Consider the following 23,210-nt stretch of genomic DNA (forward strand, 5'->3'; position numbering starts at 1 on the left):
ATAAAGTGTTCAATATTCTCAAAAAAAAAAGATGAATTTATTTACGATACAAACTTTGCCTTTACTGGCGACCATTTTGAAATTCCTATCGCTTCAAAAAGTGAAAAGTTAAACTATAAGGTTGTCGTTATTATCACATAGCGGTCAGGAGTCTGTAATTTAGTGGTTGTCATTTGTTGCTGTGTTACATATTCGTGTTTCGGTCTTTATTTGTACATTATTAAAACCGTTATTTTCACTCGTTTGAATTAAATTGTTAAACAGCTGTCATTTCGGGGACTCTCCCTCTTGTATCTTTCGTCCCTCTTTTATAGATGACTATGCGGGGGCTTTTCTCATTATTGAGGGCATTATGATGACTTATAGTTGTTAATTTCTGTGTCATTTAGTCTCTTGGCAATCATAATACATATTCTTTTATATATATAGCGATGTCGTTATTACGACATAGCTATGTCGTAATTACGACATAGTGTTGTCGTAATTACGACTTGTTATGTCGAAATTACGACATAGCGATGTCGTTATAACGACATGTTATGTCGAAATTACGACATAGCGATGTCGTTATAACGACATGTTATGTCGAAATTACGACATAGCGATGTCGTAATAACGACATGTTATGTCGAAATTACGACATAGTGATGTCGTTATTACGTCATGTTATGTCGTAATTACGACATAAAATTTTTTTTGAATGGCCCTTATCGGCTTCCGTACACTCCCTATTGGCATTGACGTCTTTTAATCAAGGTGGGGCTTTGACTGCCAAGATTCAAATCATTTGCCTCACCAGAAATAAAATTTAAGTTACGCTACTGTCGATTGATTGATAGTTGGTTGCTTAACGTCCAGTGGCAAATATTTCATGCATAATTAACGTGTAGAGAGCGTGACATTCTCTCTACAAGAGGCATCCGATTTAACGTCCCCACTCTGACCGAACGGGACTGTGTACTTGTACATCCCGCACAACCAAACGGACTCCCCACTTTGGCAATGGTTTAACTGCCGATCGGAACAAGACCAATAGTGACTATATTTTTATTCCCCCGATCACCTTTGAGTGGTTACTGTCGAGGCGAGCGCGCGACCAAAGAGACAGTTATGAATATGGAAGATACATGTACATGTACGTGTATTAATCAAAACATTTGCAACAAGAATGTGTGGCCTTAAGACACCGTGCCCCTTCACATGATCATATTTCCATGTTCAGTGCACCACTTAATCCGGGTCAAACTCTAATTTGGTATATAATTTTAAACGTTTTATATTTTGAACAAAACAGAAGAACGGACGGATGCACAGACCAGTAAATATAATATCCCCTTGCTATCATTCATAAGTTGGTCCTAAAACTAAAATGATCATCCTACTTAACAAAACTTCAATCAAATATTCCGTACATATCCGTTTTTCATACGTATTTGTATAAGTTAAACGCCAAACATTTTAGAATAACAATTTAAGAGCACTGACGTTAAATTACGCATACGTTTTTACGGGCTCTTCCTAGAATCCATGCATCATTATAATTAAAGACAAGATATAACAAAAAATTAACTGATTCAGTAAAGTGTAATCATATTTTTTCTTGAAGATGCTTCCTCATAAATTCCATTTGATAAAATTCTACGGAAAGGTGACAAAGTACTATCAGAAAGATGCATCAGTGATCTGAATTTTTACCTTTGACAAAAGTATCTTGAAATAAATTATAGAAGTATGCTATGAAAAAAAAGAAGAAAGTCGTGTACACCTTTTAACTTCCGGCATGTTTGAAACTCTTGTTTTAATCTTATATCTTTTAAATCAAAAATGAGAATATGATCTCGCTTCAGATTCCATTATTTTTATTTTTTCAAAATTCATTTTGATTTAGTATCTTTTAGAATTCATCGTTTGAGGGATAAGTATATGGGTCAAGTGAAATGACGAAGTAATGATCGGTGCATTTGATTACCGGTAACTGTAATGAATTATGAATTAATTATTCCCTTTAAAGGTTGTTGTCAATGAAATAATCCCAAATTTAATAACAAAATATGTAAAGAATTGAAAAAGTAGTTGGTGCTAATTTCTAAATAGCATCGATTCCAACAAAGTATGTGTATTCAACGAGCCAAAAATTCATGCAGTTTATGCTCCCCTCCGTCATCCTTCAATGCAATAGGCCGAGATACGGTCAGATAGGTTGGTTATGTCGAGTAATGTCATTTTATTGGAAATCTCTATTAGGTTATAAATGTATCGCAAAAAGAGGTAGAAGATAGCAAAGGGCAATCAACACTCATAAATTAAGACAAATTGACAACGTCATGGCAAAAAAGAAAGACCACGAAAAGATTAACAAGTTAACAAAAATAAAAATTAAACTGAGCATCACGACCCCCACCAAAAACGTGGGGGATCTCTGGTGAACCGGATGGGTAGGTAAATCCTGTTCTGCTAGTGGGACCCGCCGCGTTACTTATGGTAAGTACAATCCATGAAAAGAATACGGAATTGTGCGATAGAGGAAAACAGTGCAGGCATGTGACTACGAAAAGAGACACTACAAGCCCTGAAATATCGTATCAACTGGAAATATAATTGAAGGTTCTATAGGCAAAAACAAAGAGGGAACAGATACTAAGGAAGCGATCGAAAATCGTACGTCGAAAAAATAACACACAACATCATAACAAAAATGAAAATTGAAGAGAGAAAAACAATTGCCCACACTACACAGAATTAAAAGACTGAGCAACACGAACCAAACCAAACAGGGGGATGAACACATAAATGTTGATTCAAATACTTAAAACTATTACTTACTTTTAGAATTTTGAACTTGGCAAATTACTGAAGTTTATTCAAGCAATTTTTTTTTCTGAATCTGTGTTTGCTCTACTTACATCTTGACTTCTTAGTCTGTTAGAAATACACATCTGCTGAAGAAAATTAAAGTCAATAATTCATTTCACGTTTCTATCATATTTTTATGAAAACTGAATATTTAGTACAGTGGAGTTTTCATGTTTGTATTTCCTTCCCTTTTATATATATAAAACTGAGGGGGTGGACAGCTTTTGAGGGAGGTGGGAGGGGGGCGGGAGGTGGGAGACAAAAAATAGGTGGGGGAGAAAAAAATATTCTAAAAGTGGGAGGTGAGAGATAGGGGCGGGAGGTGGGAGAAGGGTACCCCCTGTCCACCCCCTCATAACTATCTCAATCATCTATATAACAGTAACGGTGCCAATTTTCTGCACCAGATGCGCAGTTCGACAATAAATATCTCTTCAGTGATGCTCGAGTCTAAACTATTTGAAAATCAAAAACTTATTGAAAAAAAGAAGAGCTTATAAATGACAAAAAGTAAAACCAAAGCCGGCCAAGGAACCAAAGCCGGCCAAGGAACCAAAGCTTTACATGAGAGAGATACACTTAATTAAAATATTCCTTAATTTCAAAATAATTTTCACAAAATTTTGTAACAGAAACGTTTGTATGTTGTGTTAAATTTTATGCAAATTATAATTTGTGCAGATTCTTTGCACGAGTTTTAAGTATTTTGCGAACCTCTTATTTTGGTTTCACTTGTGTCATATGTGCATGACTACACAATACGGTCTCGCACATAACACCGATCCAAAGTTTTTATAAGAAATGATAACATATTTTGGGGACACAGAATCTGATATAAGTAAAACAAATGTAAATAGAATTTAACCCAATTTTGTCCTCATGTGTAGCTTTTATTCAATAGAACACAATTCTCAATGAAGATTGAAGTAAACAAATTTGAGAATAAAACACCAGGCTACTGGTTACTGATATATTGTACAAAAAAATGGTACAAATTATACGTTTTACATTTGTTTTAACTTCTACTTAATATGTATAGACTGTTGTTTGTCGTTCCGTTCTAGAAAATCAAGTGTGTTTCACCCCCTCCCGAAGCGAATGACGATAGATATGTGCTATTGAGTGAATAAAATAATTTTGCATTTTTAAAAATATTACGAAGGGCCATGAAAATTGAAAAAAAAAGTTAGATTATAGATTTAACAGCATTTAGCTTTTCACGGACTTTCCAAAATATTTTTCTGAAAATAAAATGGGAGGACAAACATATTACTTCTCCCACATGTATAGACACATTTGAAGGTACATGTATGCAATTTCTCAAACATATCATAATAACAAAAATTCTGTCTGTTTCTTTATTTTTCTAATTATTATCTTACATGTATGTTAAAAAATCGATACTATTGATTGGCTAGAAGCATTCACGAGGCATTTCAATATCAAATTATATTTCTCCATAAAATTCAACATTCATGACAGCGCGTGCTTCTCATGACAGCGTCACAACAATGCATAGAAAAACAAACGAAAAATTAGCTATAAATCGTAATTTGATGGTTGTATACGTAAACATTAACTAAAAGAATTAAATGCTGCTTTTTACAAAGGATGACCTTCAGGTCATTCCGATGTATTGCTATCGCCTAAATTTCCATTATGCAAATTAGTTTTGGGATTTCAACCGATCTATAAAAATTATAGATCCGCGGTCATTACAAGGGAAAAAAGTGCATTTTTATACCTGCGATTCCGTTTTCCGTTCGTACGATGTTTCATCAAAAAATGGAATCATTTCAGTTGTTGATTTAGTACTGAAAATTTTACTGAATTATCTCCTTTTAAATACGGTTTTATATGTTTAATTGGTGTTTAAGAAAGAGGTCAGGTGCTCATGTTCATTCATAAAATTATCGTTCATTCATTCATGAATTTATCGTAAAATCAAAATCACTACACAGGTCACACAGGTTGTATACGTAATGTCAAATGATTACTACCTGTAATCTAAAAATAAACAAACTTAACTGACACCCCTTACTATAGTGTGTGATAACATTTTGTGAGGAAATTCGATGTTTGCTATACCACTGTTCATTTCAACGCACTTTATGACGATACCACTTTATCAATATGAATGAAATTTTTTGCAGTGTTTTAAGAAATAATTTTACTTTAAAATCGCGTATCATTTGTGAACTATTAAATGTTTTACAAGGACGAATTTTCTGTATAAAGTCAATAATTGTGTGAACTTTTGAAGCCCAAACTTTTTATAGCCTTAAATACGCTAATGAAAGATCCGAAAACTATACCCATACAGAACGACATGTTTTTGAAATTGTAGCAAAACTTTTGGTTGACAAATTTTAATTCGTTATTGCATAAATATTAACTTGAAATATCTGTCATTTTCTCCCTAACAAGTTTACCCCTATTACTCATTATGATGTGGACTGGACATTGTTATTGAATCTTATGCAATTTGATTGGATTAAGTTATTATTAGATTACCTTCAAACTGTTCATGCTTTTTCGTACGAGTATATCGATTAAATCAGAGCGTGCATGAATGTGTACAGTAAATTAAATGACCTGCAAACTGGACACTGGACCAGTCCATATTACGTTTTATCAATGAATAGATTTTTTTTTTTGTATTTTCCAAATTACAGGGCCCATAAAGGGCATAAAATCAGATACAATTGATTTACATAATTGGTAACAACAACAATAATAGCGGTATATGAATGAAACTTAAGGTATGAAAGGTAACAATTGCCACTTTTTATCTTTTCACATAATTTTCCACATACACATTAGATAAATTATTTTTGATAGCCTATTGCGGAGAAAAAAGAGAAAGTTTACTGTATTAACGTTCTATTCCATTAAATACGCCATTTTTCGCAGAAAAACATTTTATGCACGGCTACGCCAGGTAAAATTGTTGTTTATCCTAACAAAAAAATACAATTTTCAGTTTCATTAGAATATTATAATAATAATAAATCCCAAATTTATGTAGTCATTAGATAAAGTCCTTATATGTCCGATCTGCCTATTTTTGGACATCAAAAGACAATACGATCGTTTTAAGGTCAATTTCGTCTACCTCACACAATCTTGTTAGGCACTATAATGAAATGGACCTGAAATTTATTTCACATGTTTCCTGAAAATTGATAAAAATCAAAGCAACATAGAGCTGTTTGTTCTAGTTCGTATAATGACAATTTAATGTCATGTTTGTTTGTGATGACCCCCCTTTTCGGGATTGCATCAGAATTATAGTTATCTCGTATCGCATGAGGATGACACATATCAACTGAGCAATTATGTTTGGGACTTAGTTTTAAGAAATGATGTCAAAGTAACATTATGAAAATATTTTTAGTAAGCTGAAATGTATATTTATTTTTTACATGTTTATATGTCTTGTAAGATATTTTATTTCTTGCCCGTTTTTCAACATTTGCGTCTGGAAAGTTGAAATGTTTTAACTGAATGGTTAAATTAAATTAATTATGAAAATTGTTAAAATTAAATCAATAAAGGAAATTATTGCCCAGTTACAAACACTACCAGGGGTCAATCCATATTGATTTTTTTTTTAGTTATATGTTTCAGCACATGTATAATTAACCCCAACTTTAGCCTTGTAAACTTGTTGTCTCCTTGTGAAATATAAAACATATTTAAAATGATTTCCTGCTAAAGTCTTTTATTGATATAAAGTTAAAACCGTCTTGCTTCTCACTAGTCAACACTCCTGTCCTGTCAGGTTTAATTCTTATATATATGGATGAAAAATAAAAGTCCACAAAGCATTAACATGGCAGCAATTGCTTTTACAGCCTTTAAGGCTTTGATTTTTTTTACAGAAGAGTGTCCACCATGCACTTGCACTGCACTATAATAATAGTAGAATAGAATGATATACAAATAGATGAAAATTATATATACATGCAACCGTAATATTAATATAATATATAACAAACCAGTGTATTCTCTGGAACTATTATTATATTAGTATAATAGTCTAAGGTATACTGATTTGTATCACTACAATATAATAGCTATTACGGTGAGGTTGAATTTCCTGTCATTTATTCATCATCCAAGCAGGAACTTGTATCAGAAAAAAAAATCTCTGTAAATTAACCTCAGTTTCAGGTATAGAGATGTGATCTGTTTCTGTGACATGTGCTTTTGACCATACACAAGAACCTGCGGTCATCCGATGTTCAGTACTTCAGTACTTTGATTGTAATTTTATAGTGTTGTTTTAAAAGCGTTGATCGTGCGCACATTTTAAATATGAATTCATACAAAATGTTCTTCGGTCAACGCTTTTACAATCCAATAAAATTATAAACATGTTTAATTCTTAAATATATATGCTATATTTAAATGAATCCGGTAAACATTGGACATGCATAAAAGCTGAGAGTTTAATTATAATATAACACTTAAAACTGATAAAATACGTTTATCTATTAAGTGTTTGTGTGTATGCGTGTTCAAATTGAGATATTTATTAATTCATAATAATGATTATCGGTTTATCGATTTGTCGTTCTTTAGAGGGTTTTTAAATTTTCAACATTATTGCCGTTAAATGTAAACGACCGAGTAAGAATGGTTATTGAAATTCGATCGACACTAATTGTCTAGCAATCATAGCTAGATAATTCTATCAAACATTTAAATAACTGGACCGAATTAAGGTACATAAATGGGGGGAACACTTATATCATCACTTTGATATTTCTACTAGCATTTCCCGCAAGATATATTGCACTGAAAATAAGATAAAATTAATTGTCTGAAATTATTTAAACCATTTCTTGTTGAGAAAAAACAAATAATAATTCATAAATGGTTGTATATTGAACGTGTAAACGTGCAGCGCCTCGTCCAATGGTATATGAATGTTTAAACGTTGTTTTTGACAACAAAGCGGAAGTAGTTTTTTTTTTTTGAGTTTAGGGCATCAACATGGTAAGTGTCAATTTACTTAAATCGGTAATTAGAAATTAGACAGTATATTAATTCATTAAATATCATATTTTCCCCAAAATAAGACAATTTGTTTGCAACTTGAGGAAATCGCTACATGTTTAATCTCATTCATTTCACATTTTTATTACACACATTCCGAGAGGTCAGATTTCTTGTGCATGATATTGCATTTCCTTAACACAATAGCATTTTGATCTTTTCTTCGAAAAATCAAGTGTCACAGCTTTACGGGTCGAAAAGACGATATCGAGATTATATGTTTACACAAAACATGTTTTCACAAAACATGTTTTACCCCGCCGCATTTTTGTGCCTGTCCCAAGTCAGGAACATCTGCGACTCTTTTCTCAAAAAATCTTACGATTAAAATTGATCATAAGTTATACTGAAATGTATATGACTTACGAGTATTTTTACTCTTAAGATTTTTGTGAAAAGATCAGCAGGCCTTTGTTAGTCTTGTATGTTTTTTTAATTTTGGATATGTTTCGAAGTATAGCGTGACGTCCATTCTCGCTGAACTAGTATACGTTATTGTTTAGGGGTCAGCTAAAGCCCGCTTTAGGATGCGGGATTTTCTCGCTGTGTTGAAGACCCATTGGTGGCCTTGGGCTTTTTCTGCTTTTTGGTCGTGTTGTTGTCTCTTTGACACATTTCCGGTTTCCATTTTTAATTTAATGTTGTTTGAAGTTAGATTGTTTTGACCTTGCTGTATCAATACAATTATCGACGCGTATAACACGTATCTCTCTCTCTCTTTCTTTATCTTCCTCTCCATCCCGTAAAAACATCATATATATTTCACAAAACCTCTGTTTATATTTCAATAATTTTATTGTATTGCAGGACATTGTCTTTAAAAAAACCAAAGAAAAACAAAACAATTATGAAACAGAGTTATGAATATCCTTTATTTTAATGACAAATTTCAGACATTCAGTTTGCGACGAATATATGTTATAGTTATTGAACAAGCAAATCGGTATATGTCATTTAATCTGCACGCCTCGGGTGACCCAACTTGACCTGAACGACGTGGGAGTTTGGGCTAAAGGGTCATCCCGACCGTGTATATTAAATGACATAACCGATATTGTATTACTAGTTGTCTGGAGGAGTGGGAAGAAATTGTAGTGCATTGAATTACAAATATACATTAATAATCCATTCCAAGAGACAAAGGAGTTACATATTATACTCTTCTATAGAGAAAAAAATAAACAGATAAATGTAAAGCTACTACCTCCATCCCAGCAATATTTAAGTGGGGACTCAGTATCTATACTGCATCGTTACACTGGCCGAAATTGACAGACGTATGACTCCCCCGTTTTATTTGATTTGGCAAATTCTACTAAATAATATCAATGAAAGTGCTTTAACTTATTTAACGATTTTTTTTTGTAAAGGGCTTATATTTAAAATGCTTTCTGCGAATGAAATTGATTATTTTTATTATTTTATGATGTATGTATTGTATATATATAGATCTATAATTGAAAATATCAATTTTCTCTGTAACTATGACATGTAGTTTTATGAGAATAAAGTTTATTCAACATAGATATCTTACATTATGTTTGTTTGATACTGGACTTCCTTTCGTCATATGTGTCGTTATGTTGCTATCTAATTGACAGTTACCCCACATATACCTTTAATCGTATTAATAGTCATATTCGTAGAAGTCAAAGGCGCAAATGATTAAGAGAGTCGTATACCGGGTCAAATTAGTGTTCACATGTTTGAATATTGTATATAGTCGTTATAAGCAATGGACAAAGGTTCGTCGTCTTCTATAAAATTTGGTGTTGGTTGCATATCTTTGGCAGTCTCTGTTCAATAATTCACAATTTCAAACGATTTTGGTTACACTTTCCATAATTGAAAATAAATATTTGGTTTTTTTTTCTTACATAAGAGCAAAGCATTCGATAGAGTTTGACATTAAGGTCTTAATCATAAATTATAAAAAGTAGGAATATCTGGTTCAATATTGAATTGGTTCCAAAACTGTTTATTTGAAAATGTCTACTGTGTGCATACACAGTAGTTGATTGTGGTTCCTCTGATATTTTTGTTCTTTATAAATTATATATCGACAACTTGTATATCAAAATTGAATTGTTTGCTGATGATACTTCTTTGTACTTTGTTGTAGATTATCGCATGGAAGCTGCTATCACCCGTTTTTCTCATCAATAATAATATTTTACTTTGAAATTCAGTTAATTAACATCCATTCCGCGCACACCTACACACACACACCTACACACACACGCAAATTTTCTAATGGTCAACATTAAATTTTCACATGCTTAATTTCTATTGCAGAGCAACCTTTCGGAGGAAACTATTGCAGGTAAAAGCAATTATTAATAAACATATAATTAACAAGACTATCTAATATAAAACTGGGATTTAATATTTGTTCAGTACTTATAGAAATGCAATCATATTGAAATGAAATGAAAAAAAGAATTAATGAATTAATTTTATAAATACAATACAATACATAAATCTTTGACAAATGAAATAGAATACATATTCGCTTGAAGTTTTACAAGGTAAATATTGTTTGTTATTGTTAAAAACTTATATTATAGAATTTAAAGAAGCTTTTGGTTTGTTTGACAAAGACAATAATGGCCAGATTACGAGTTCGGAACTTGGAACAGTAATGAGATCTTTAGGGCAAAATCCAACGAATGCTGACATTACAGATATGATAAATGAAGTAGATAGTGACGGTAAGGTTCTGAACAACAGTACTGTTCAATGTTCTATAGTCCCAAACAGGTATACTGTGTAATGTTCTATAGTCCCAAACAAGTAAACTGTGTAATGTTATATAGTCCGAAACAAATATACTGTTTAATGTTCTATAGTCCAAAACAAATATACTGTGTACTGTTCTATATTCCCAAACAAGCATACTGTGTAATGTTCTATTATAGTCCCAAACAAGCATACTGTGTAATGTTCTATAGTCCCAAACAAGCATACTGTTTCATGTTCTATAGTCCCAAACAAGCATACTGTGTAATGTTCTATAGTCCCAAACAAGCATACTGTTTCATGTTCTATAGTCCCAAACAAGTATACTGTGTAATGTTCTATAGTCCCAAACAAGCATACTGTTGCATGTTCCATTGTCCAAAACAAGTATACTGTGTAATGTTCTATAGTCCCAAACAAGCATACTGTTTCATGTTCTATAGTCCCAAACAAGAATACTGTGTAATGTTCTATAGTCCCAAACAAGCATACTGTGTATTGTTCTATAGTCCGAAACAAATATACTGTTTCATGTTCTATAGTCCAAAACAAATATACTGTTTAATGTTCTATAGTCCAAAACAAGAATACTGTGTAATGTTCTATAGTCCCAAACAAGCATACTGTGTATTGTTCTATAGTCCGAAACAAATATACTGTTTCATGTTCTATAGTCCAAAACAAATATACTGTTTAATGTTCTATAGTCCAAAACAAGAATACTGTGTAATGTTCTATAGTCCCAAACAAGCATACTGTGTAATGTTCTATAGTCCCAAACAAGCATACTGTGTAATGTTCTATAGTCCAAAACAAATATACTGTTTCATGTTCTATAGTCCGAAACAAATATACTGTTTCATGTTCTATAGTCCAAAACAAATATACTGTTTAATGTTCTATAGTCCAAAACAAGAATACTGTGTAATGTTCTATAGTCCCAAACAAGCAAACTGTGTAATGTTCTATAGTCCCAAACAAGCATACTGTGTAATGTTCTATAGTCCAAAACAAATATACTGTTTAATGTTCTATAGTCCCAAATAAGTATACAGTGTAATGTTATATAGTCCGAAACAAATATACTGTTTCATGTTCAATAGTCCAAAACAAGAATACTGTGTAATGTTCTAGTGAATCTAGTCCCAAACAAGTATAATGTATAATGCTCTATAGTCCAAAACAAGTAAACTGTGTAATGTTCTAGTCCCAAACATGTATAATGTTTAATGCTCTATAGTCCAAAACAAGCAAACTGTGTAATGTTCTATACTCCCAAACAAGTATGCTGTGAAATGTCCTTTAGTCCCAAACAAGTATACTGTGTAATGTCCTTTAGTCCCAAACAAGTAAACTGTGTAATGTTCTATATTCCCAAAAAAGCATACTGTGTAATGTTCTATAGTCCCAAACAAGCATACTGTTTCATGTTCTATAGTCCGAAACAAATATACTGTTTCATGTTCTATAGTCCAAAACAAATATACTGTTTAATGTTCTATAGTCCAAAACAAGAATACTGTGTAATGTTCTATAGTCCCAAACAAGCATACTGTGTATTGTTCTATAGTCCCAAACAAATATACTGTTTCATGTTCTATAGTCCGAAACAAATATACTGTTTCATGTTCTATAGTCCAAAACAAATATACTGTTTAATGTTCTATAGTCCAAAACAAGAATACTGTGTAATGTTCTATAGTCCCAAACAAGCATACTGTGTATTGTTCTATAGTCCGAAACAAATATACTGTTTCATGTTCTATAGTCCAAAACAAATATACTGTTTAATGTTCTATGGTCCAAAACAAGAATACTGTGTAATGTTCTATAGTCCCAAACAAGCATACTGTGTAATGTTCTATAGACCCAAACAATTATACTGTTTAATGTTTTATAGTCCCAAACAAGCATACTGTGTAATGTTATATAGTCCGAAACAAATATACTGTTTCATGTTCAATAGTCCAAAACAAGAATACTGTGTAATGTTCTAGTGAATCTAGTCCCAAACAAGTATAATGTATAATGCTCTATAGTCCAAAACAAGTAAACTGTGTAATGTTCTAGTCCCAAACAAGTATACTGTTTAATGCTCTATAGTCCAAAACAAGCAAACTGTGTAATGTTCTATACTCCCAAACAAGTATGCTGTGAAATGTCCTTTAGTCCCAAACAAGTATACTGTGAAATGTCCTTTAGTCCCAAACAAGTAAACTGTGTAATGTTCTATAGTCCGAAACAAATATACTGTTTCATGTTCTATAGTCCAAAACAAGAATACTGTGTAATGTTCTTTAGTACCAAACAAGTATGCTGTGAAATGTCCTTTAGTCCCAAACAAGTATGCTGTGAAATGTCCTTTAGTCCCAAACAAATATACTGTGTAATGTTCTATAGACCCAAACAAGCATACTGTGTAATGTTCTATAGTCCCAAACAAGTATACTGTGTACTGTTCTATAGTCCTAAACATATATACAGACCAGTTTTTGGTATGATACGGTTTATGTTATTCTCGTGTATTTTATGATGGTATGATTCTAAACCCCTAACGGGAGGGATTGTGCTTGATTTTCATATGATGAAGACATAATCTTTCAATCAGTTTAATTGAGGTCTGGAGCTGGCATGTCAGTAACTGCTAGTAGTCTTTTGTTAATTTATGTTTATCATTGTCATTTTGCTTAGTTTTTCTGTTACCTCTTCTAACATCGGACTCGGACTTCTTTTTAACTGAATTTTACTGTGCGTTTTGCTGTGGATTTATTTATTCTACATTGGCTAGAGGTATAGGGGGAGGGTTGAGATCTCACTAAACATGTTTAACCCCGCCGCATTTTTGCGCCGGTCCCAATTCAGGAACCTCTGGCCTTTGTTAGTCCTGTATGTTTTTTTTAAATTTTGGTTCATTTATGTTTTTGGAGTTTAGTGTGACGTCCATTTTCTCTGAACTATAGTACACATTTTTGTTAAGGGGCCAACTGAAACCCGCCTCCGGCAGTGGGATTTTCTCGCTGTGTTGAAGACCCATTGGTGGCCTTGGGCTGTTTTCTGCTCTTTGGTCGGGTTGTTGTCTCTTTGACACATTACCGGTTTCTATTCTCAATTTTATACTGTTTAATGTGTCATAGTCCAAATGAAGTGTACTGTTTAATGTTCTATAGTCCCAAACAGGTATATACATGTATTAATGTTCTTTTGTTCCAAACTAGTATACTGTGTAATGTTCTGATGTCACAAACAAGTATACGGTAGCTGTTGAATGTTCTATAGTCTCAAATAAGTATACAGTAACTGCTGAATGTTCTTTAATCCCAAACCAGTTAACTGTTTAATTTACGTATACTGTGTTTAATGTTCCTCAGTCCCAAGCTAGTATAAAAGTATTATTGCATGAATATTTGTGAATACTATCCATATTGCAATATAAAAATAACACGGAACAATTTTCACCAATATCGCTATTTTTTGTTACTTTTTGTTGACTTTATCAAATTTAAAGTTAATAACAAAAAAAAGAAAAGGATATTTTCCCGAGGCCCGCCTAAAAATAACCTTTCAAGATTTAATGATTAAATAATATCAACTTTTAATGAAGATCATACTGAACTAAATATGGGATTTTGTTTCTTTTGTTGCATTTTTTGTGTTTTAAGAGTCTTTTTATGGTTATATATTTTCTATGTCTAGATCAGACCTGCAACCGAATCTTCCGGCTACTGCAGTTTTTACCAGACGACAGCTTCTTATTATTTCGACTTTCACTAGCGCTCCAAATTTAAAAGGGGTATTTTCACTACGTGCAATTTTCCAAACATTTTTTTTAATTCAATAATGAAAGTGTTAATATATTAATATTTTATCTTTGGCAATAGTTGTTAAAATAGTAAAATTATGAATTGCCAAAGATAAAATTTTAATATAACAAAAGTATAATAATAAATTATATGGACGTTATACAGGTACCAAACAAATCCATAACCACGAACATAGTATACAATAATATTACAAAAGTACAAATATATTGCATGTTAACTCCAATGACAACAAATAGACAATGTGCTATGCAAATTATACTGGTACAGAAATAATGCATTTCCACGATAATAAACAGACATTGTGTAAATAACTACAGCTACCAACAATAATCAATTATGCATAAAACCAATAATGATAAATCGGTACAGTGTTATCTAGATAACACGTCTTATAATGATAAATCGATAATGTGTTAACCAGATAACACAAATAATGATAAATCGATTTCGTGTTATCCAGATACCACCACAATAATAATAAATTTATAATACTGCATTTGAACAAGCGTGAAAATAATCATAGCTACGATAAATTGAATAAAATCGATACTGTGTTATACAGGTAGTGGAACAATTAATTTTACCGAGTTTACAAATATGATGGGGAAAAAGATGGAAAACAGTAATCCAGTAGAAGATCTCAGAGAAGCATTCAAAATTTTTGACAAAAACAATGATGGTAAAATAGATACTAATGAACTTAAAAAGGTGATGGTCAATATTGGTGAAAAATTGACTGATGAAGAAGCTAATGAGATGATTAAAGAGGCAGATGTCGACGGAGATGGAAAGGTTAATTACGAAGGTTTGTATAAGAATTGTAACTTATAGATATTTGGTGCGTTATGCCTAAAATCAATTTAAAAGTGTCTATTAATTGGAAAAATCCATCCAGACTAATTGTCGATGAATGTGTCAAAATGATCAATAAAAATAATATTAATCTGAAAACTTATCGATACAAATAAAGGTGTATAAATGTATGCTATGTTACCTGGTTTCCTGTATCTGGTAATATACGTTAACAGTAACATTGACATCGCTCTGTATGCCACATTAGATTCTAGCTCTCAATCATGTCTAAACAATGCTAAAATACAATATTAAACAGAGTATGGCACGATTGCTAATGAGAGAACTATCCACTTTAGACCAAACGGTGTAGATGTTAGCAACTTTAGGTCACCGTAAGGTCTTCAACAATGAGAAAAATACATACCGTGTAGACCGTATATAAAGCACCGACATGAAAATTGTGAAACAGTTCAAACAAAACAAATAACGGCCGAAGTTATTTGACAATCATAGCAAATTTCTTATTTCTATACTGACTTATCAGATCGATACAAGGCAAAGTTTAACAAACCATTACTTTTAAAGATGCTTAATAGAATAAAAATGAAAATGTGGGCTATGATTTGTTTTTATTTGATTTTAGATTTTGTATATCGTTTTATAATGCTTATTAAAAAACATTTTGATAACACCATATACCTTCTTAACTACATTTCCTATATGATTAATAGTAGACATGGGGTAATCATTAACAAGACAGCAACCCAACGACAAATATAATCAAGGGACATCTAGTATATTACGGTTGGTTATCTCAACTACATCCAAACAAGATCAGAATAAAAAAGTATAAAATTTTACCACATAATTTATAAGAAAGTCTTGTGAAGGCAAACTGTTATCAAACTATTGACAACTAATGCCTTAGGCTAAATGGCCTAGATTATGCCTAATAATGGTAAATTCTCAGAGCACAACCGTTATTGAACGTTAAAAAATGAGAAGAAAAAATCAAACAATCTAAAAAAATCTTGCTGCAAAGTGACAGTTACTACTTAAAATTAACTATCATTTTATAATATTGTGATTTTATTTTCAGAGTTTGTAAAAATGATGACAAGTAAAACAGTTGTGTGAACAGACAATGATATGACATACATTTTCACTTTTTGCTGCTACAAGTAAAAAGTTTTCTGTAGTTGTATTTACAAAATGCTGAAAGATTCTAAGTGGAAAACCAAGAAAACAGTTCATAAGATAGCATAAAATAAATTGATAATATTACATTATAACCCCTAGCTTTGATTTACATAAAATATGTCACAATACAATGTTTTTGTAGGAGCATAGGTGTCGTACTTTTATTTGCAAATAATTGTTTGGAATATAAATAAATATATATATATATATAAGAGCAGCCTAACACAAAACGGGAAACATATCACAGTATTAAAAAGGAGACAAAAAAAAAACAAAAAAAACACCAAGAGCACCCGAAACTCAATCAACAAACCGAGAAAGAAAAAAAATCAGGCAAAGGAAACATAAACTGCTGACAAAGAGATTTGTCTCGCCTGTATGTAATTTAGATATAAAATCGCAAACGTTGAAAGTAAAACAGCAAAACTTTAACATGTATATTATGCAAAATGTTGAAGAGTCGGTAAACCCTGACTGAAGGTAAAGGGCCAAATGATTTCCATTGAAATAGAATATGCTAATGTTAATACAACTGCATACCAAATATCACTTAGTTATCTTAAGTGGTTCAAACTGAACGTATAACAAACCTTAACAAATTGTTGACGCCACAGCGGTCGCCGAACAGAAAACCTAAGTCTCGCTTTTTCACTTCATCAAGGCGAGACAAAAATTATTCAAATAAAGTAAAATTAAGAAGAAAAAAAAAATGCAACAAAACACAGATAAAATAAAAAAGAAATACAAAAAAGTAGAATAAGATGGAAAACACGCTTTGCATTTCAATGTGACATCCTTGTATCTGCAGCAACAACAAAAAATATCACCACCAGTTATTATAACTCATGTTATAAATACATTGGAGAGACTAGTTAGTTATTTTAGCTTTAGTTACTTAATCAAGCAATATTATCTACAAATTGGTGCTATTTCTGTATCTGTACCATCTTTGATTAAAATGTATACTTGAAATATAATTTATTAGCACACCTCAAGCAATGTGAAAGTAAATTGTACTAAAATTGGCAAGATTGTAAATGACATATTTTGTTTGAAAATTTCCAGTTTATAATTTTGGGGTTGCTTTTCGTCTATAACAATGTAATTATAGATGCTTTCGAAAACGCCTGGCCTATATATACAGCTTAGAATGGATTTCATAACAGCGTGGACATAGACACATAGTAATTAAATGTTATCGTGTGCACAACTGACTGTCGACAACAAAAACTTCACGCAATTACAGTATGTCAGGGGCCTCTCAATGGGGATATAAAAGTTTTTGCATGAAAGTTTATAGGAATTCGTTTTGAATATATTTATATACTCAAAAAAAAAAGTTTCTTTGGACAGAATGAATATATTCAGAGGTGATATCACCAATCACCAAGTAATCGAGAAAAAAAACGTTATGTTTTTTTCTTGCACAAACGTTCTGTGGCTCCTTAAAAATATAAGAAAACATTTATATCGAACGAGTTGATATAGAGTAACCTATGATCAGATTTCATACAAAGATTATTTTTGTTGGTAATACGAACCCCGGACCTTCATAAAAAATCAGTTTAGTCCTCTGGGCTGCATAATGTTTTGCACGGAACAAATTTGAATTCCCATCGAAGACTCCAACGATCAGATTTTCGTGAACATTTAAATATCATTCTAACAAAAAATAACTCGTGAAAATATCAAGAAGCATATGAATCCGGTCTTATGTGCAAAATTTACGTTGATTGGAGTCAGAGTAGCTTTTGTGGAAACATTGATATTTATTTTAGATTTTTTTTTATACCTGAACACGTAAAAAAAAAATTACGGGATCTATATTCTTTTGCTTCAAATTAAGCAGGTAATTTCAATGAATTTGATCATTACGTAATGTTAAAATCATATAAAGAATAGGCAAATCATCATTACAAAATAACAAAACCACATCATGTAATGAAACAACTACATAACGTTAAGTCACATTCACATCAAGAATTGTTAAACCACATTGATTAAAGACACAACCACATTAAATAGTGGTGAAACCACATCGAGTAATGACAAAACCATATTGAGTAATGACAAAACTATATCAAGTCAATACGAAACCATATCGTGTAATATCGAAATATCATTAAGTAATGACTATTCCATATTGAGTTATATCAAAACATCATTACGTAATGTCAAAACCATATTAAGTAAAGACAAAATATCATCAAGTAATAATAAAACAACATAAAGTAATATCAGTTTTCCACATAAGACAGCTGTGGCGTTCCATACATGCATTGTGCGTGTTGAGTTATTTAAAGGAAAAGAATGTCAACATTGAAAGTGAAACAAAGGTAAATCATTTGATTAAAATTGAGAATGGAAATGGGGAATGTGTCAAAGAGACAACAACCCGACCACAGAACAGACAACAGCAGAAGGCCACCAACAGGTCTTCAATGCAGCGAGAAATTCCCGCACCCGGAGGCGTCCTTCAGCTGGCCCCTAAACAAATATATATACTAGTTCAGTGATAATGAACGCCATACTAAACTTAATTGACTGATTCGATTCACAAAATATCATTCTTATACAGGTAAAAACGATGATTAACATATATATTTTTAATCTATAATATGAAATTAAACAGACCTAGAAAAATCCAAATGCACGAGTTCGTTTCTATTTATATCTATATTTATGTTTATATTGCTTTTATGGCCATCGGAGGTCAACTCGATAGTTAATTAGATAGCGTCTAGACTAAAATACACACGAAACAAAGTTACATATTCTCGAGCCCATGCCCTGTAAATTGTTTGTTTTAGACTTTTCATAATGTGGATAAATGTTTTACATTGTTATAAATGAAATATGAGAATTTTAGTCAAATCGGTGAACATGAATTTGACAGCTAGTGCCCCTTTAATCAGGAATGGTCGCTCCCTTACAATTTGAAATTGTACTCACTTCTTTTTCGGTTTCTGTGTTTCAATATATATCCATGAATTTAATGATATGTTCACAATACATCTGTTTTTGAATAATAAATCATGTGCAGTGTAATAATAACCTTTAAACTGGGTGAACTCGTTTAATTATTCTAGAATAAAAGGTATTGTAAACATATTTAATTCATGGATAAATACTGAAACACAAATTAAAAAAAGTTAAGTACAGTTCTAAATTAAATCGCTGTGATCCGTCCATTCGTTTTTCAAATCAACAGAACAGCTGCATTCAACAGGTAGGACACATTTCCTTATACGGATTACTTGGTGATATCACCTATGCATATACTCATTCTTTCAAAAGAAACTTTTTGCTGTGAGTATACATATATTAAAAAGAAATTCCTATAAACTTTCATGCAAAAAAAATAATTCTATGAAAGGACATGTGTAAAATAGTAATAATGTATATCCCCATTGAGAGGCCCCTGACATACTGCAATTGCGTGAAGTCTTTGTTGTCGACGGCCAGTGACCGACACGATATTATATAAATAACACATAGCTGAGAGGGTGATAGAGCAGATTGTTACCCCGAAAAAACATTGTCAACTGAGGCGAAGCCAAGTTTGACAATGTCTTTTCGAGGGGTAACAATCTGCTCTATCACCCTCTCAGATATGTGTTATTTAATTTATTATACTGAATGTTCTGTTATAACTGTCGATTAAATTTCAAATTCAAAGTAATAAACTATGACGTCTTGTACATAACAACCATCCGTATGTAATAAAGCGCACACTTGATCAAGCGTCTCCGTGAAGGGTAATAGAGTATTTGCCATAGGATAGAGTCGGATTTAATAAAGCGCACACTTGATCAAGCGTCTCCGTGAAGGGTAATAGAGTATTTACCATAGAATAGAGTAAATTGTCTCACTCGTATTAACCAATTAAAATCTGGAATTTTGACATGAAGTATAAATACATTTAAATATCAGGTGTCCATGTCCACACTGTTATATTCTATATGGTGCAGCTTATTCTGGGAAAAAACGGTGGTGAGCACAGATGTCGGAATCATACCAATCTAATTAAATTAAATCTCCGCACTTGCTCCTCGTTGTTTATATGTCGCGCGTGGGAGATCTAACTACAGCCGCTTGAGGGTCATGTCTAGGGTCAAATTTGCAGTAGCCAATCAGCGAAGGTGCTACAAACTGTTAGGGTATTGGACTGGCATAGGAGTCTTAGTAGCGTCTAGAGGTCTTCCGAATGTATATAAACAAAAATGGCAGCCCCATGCGAAAAAAGTTTCGTAACATACAACTGTAATAATAGTTTGTATTATTGCCTTCCGAGGTTAAAATGGCATCAAGTGAAGTATGCACCCAAAGGAAAATATCAGGAAGAACAAACATTTGTGTTTTATGCGGTTTTTCTTTCATCCAGATAGAAATCTCAACGGGAGAACGTGTTGAAAAAAAAACTGTTCAAACTGAAACTTCAGCAGAACTCAGAGAATCGCAATAATTTCTAGTGTTGTTACTGGTTTTGAAGTAAACGCCGAAGTAGACAAGGACAATGGCGTCTGTATTAAATGTTTTAGAAAAGTCCAACAGTCAATCAAATTAAAAAAAGATGCATTAAAAATGCAAGAAGAACTAAGTGACTAACTTCGGGTGTCTTACCACCTGACCAATCAGAAAGATTAATTGTTAATAGATTTGTAAATCTGCAAGGTGGAACAAACAATAATATAAGCTTAGATGAATACTTAGAGATGTTGAACAAGGATACAAAAGTAACATGTTCAGGACATCAGACAAAGGAAAGTATCCTTCAACACTCTAAAGAGTATCCTCACCTAGTTAATTTTGCAAGCCATTTTGATAACATTACCAATTTAACAGGAAAGAAGGGGTTCCCCCATATACCGTCATACCAAGCTGATGTTCAGAAAATTGCAAAAGACCTACTACACTACAAGAACATGTACTAACATATAAAACTTCAAGAATAATTAAGTGCAAGGAGCTAAAAAAAGACAAAAACCCATTTGACAGTGCATTTATAGGACTTCGTACATTGATTCATTGACATCAACCAACAGTCCCCTTCCATCACCTTCGAAACCCACGTATTTGAAAAATATTGCTTGGAAATAAATTATTGTGAATAAAGTGTGCAGGTTTAATTTTCTCTTAAGTCATAACCTTAATTAGCTGGTACTTTTTTTAGTAGTTTGTTGCTGATATTAAAAAAAATGTGTGTCATAAGTCAATGAGACATCAACCCAACAACAAAGTAATGAAATACTTTCAGTTTAGTGGCAGAATATCATGGTCATTTTGATTAGGCAGCATAACTACCTACAAAAACATGTTTATAAAAATGTGGCATGATTTCTAACGAGACAACTATTCAAAAGGGACCAACCTATTTTTCTGTTCACAGTTCCACCTCTGACTTTGAGTAAAACCTATAGCAAGCTATAAAAAGGCCGGAAATAACTTTATGAAAACATCAAGCATGTTTGTACAAAACAACAATGAGATAAAAACCAAACTTTTACAGATTTGTTCACAAGGCGACCAGCATGCGGATATTTACCCTATATGTACATGTAAAGAGCTGTTGATAAAACTTATACAAGGTGGTGTTGGTTAAATGTGCTTTCCTGACTGATGGAGTTATTAGTGCACATTATTTGGTTCAATTTCTATCTAAGTCAAATTAAACACAGTAACTTAATATAATAAAATGCTCCGCTGGGCGCAGCTTGATACGACCGCAGAGGTCGAACCCTGAACAGTTGGGGCAAGTATGGACACAACATTCAAGCTTGATACAGCACTGAATTTGGATTGTGATTAAATATTTGACACTGCATAGGTTTCTGACACAGAATGAATGTGGTCTAAGAACTTATAAATTTTAAATTTACCTATTCAAACCATATCATTATTATTTGGTTTTATATATAAATCAGAAATAACAAATTTAAAATGGAAAATTTTAAAGAAAAAAAGGGAAAAAAAATCCCTCCCACCCAAATTTTGAACCCCCTTATGATTCATCACCCCCAAACTCAATCCCAGCCTTCCCTTTGTGGTATGGTACCTTGCTGTACAAATTCTGAGAGATCCATACACTTGAACACAAGTTATTGACTGGAAACTAGAAAAATGCTTGTTTTTTGGCCCCTTTTTGGTTTAAAATTTCTAAACATTTAGGGAAATTACCCCCAAACTCAAACCCAGCTTTCCCTTTGTGATATGGAACCTTGTAGTACAATTTCAGAAAGATCCATACACTTACACACAAGTTATTGCCATGAAACTGAGAAATGCTTGTTTTTTGCCCCTTTTTTTACCCCTAATTACTAAAATTTTGAGGCAATTACCCCCAAAATCAATCCCAGCCTTCCCTTTGTGATATGGAACCTTGTGGTACAATGTCAGAGAGATCCATACACTTACACACAAGTAATGTCTGGAAGTTACAAAAATGCTTATTTTTGGCCCCTAATTCCTGAACTGTTGGTACCATAACCCCCAAAATCAATCCCCACCTGCCTTTTGTGGTATTGAACCTTATGGTAAAATTTCATGGAGATCCATTCACTCAAACTAAAGTTAGAGTGCGAAAACCAATGTGTCTTCGGAGGACGACGACAACGCCAACGTCATACCAATATACGACCGCAAATTTTTTTTGTGGTCGTATAAAAAAGAAGATGTGGTATTAAGTCTATATTTGACGGTTTTCTTGATGAACACATTGGTCTTGAACAAAGTTGTAAG

General features: G+C 32.4%; 1 protein-coding gene across 1 annotated transcript; it reads left to right on the forward strand.

The window, feature by feature from the left end:
- Window positions 1-7,746: 7,746 nt before the first annotated feature.
- Window positions 7,747-16,617, forward strand: LOC127738243 (calmodulin-beta-like). Its single transcript, XM_052249424.1, has 5 exons — window positions 7,747-7,857; window positions 10,213-10,240; window positions 10,485-10,628; window positions 15,040-15,282; window positions 16,372-16,617. The coding sequence occupies exons 1-5, from the start codon at window positions 7,855-7,857 to the stop codon at window positions 16,407-16,409; spliced, it is 456 nt and encodes a 151-aa protein (XP_052105384.1). The 5' UTR covers window positions 7,747-7,854; the 3' UTR covers window positions 16,410-16,617.
- Window positions 16,618-23,210: the final 6,593 nt, after the last annotated feature.

The sequence above is a fragment of the Mytilus californianus genome, unplaced genomic scaffold (genome assembly GCF_021869535.1).
Source record: "Mytilus californianus isolate M0D057914Y unplaced genomic scaffold, xbMytCali1.0.p SCAF_4, whole genome shotgun sequence".
Lineage (NCBI taxonomy): Eukaryota > Metazoa > Mollusca > Bivalvia > Mytilida > Mytilidae > Mytilus > Mytilus californianus.

Excerpts from the sequence above, each read along its gene's own strand:
- LOC127738243 (XM_052249424.1), top strand. Across the intron at positions 10,241-10,484 it reads TTCGGAGGAAACTATTGCAG|AATTTAAAGAAGCTTTTGGT; the intron begins GTAAAAGCAATT and ends CTTATATTATAG. Across the intron at positions 15,283-16,371 it reads TGGAAAGGTTAATTACGAAG|AGTTTGTAAAAATGATGACA; the intron begins GTTTGTATAAGA and ends TTTTATTTTCAG.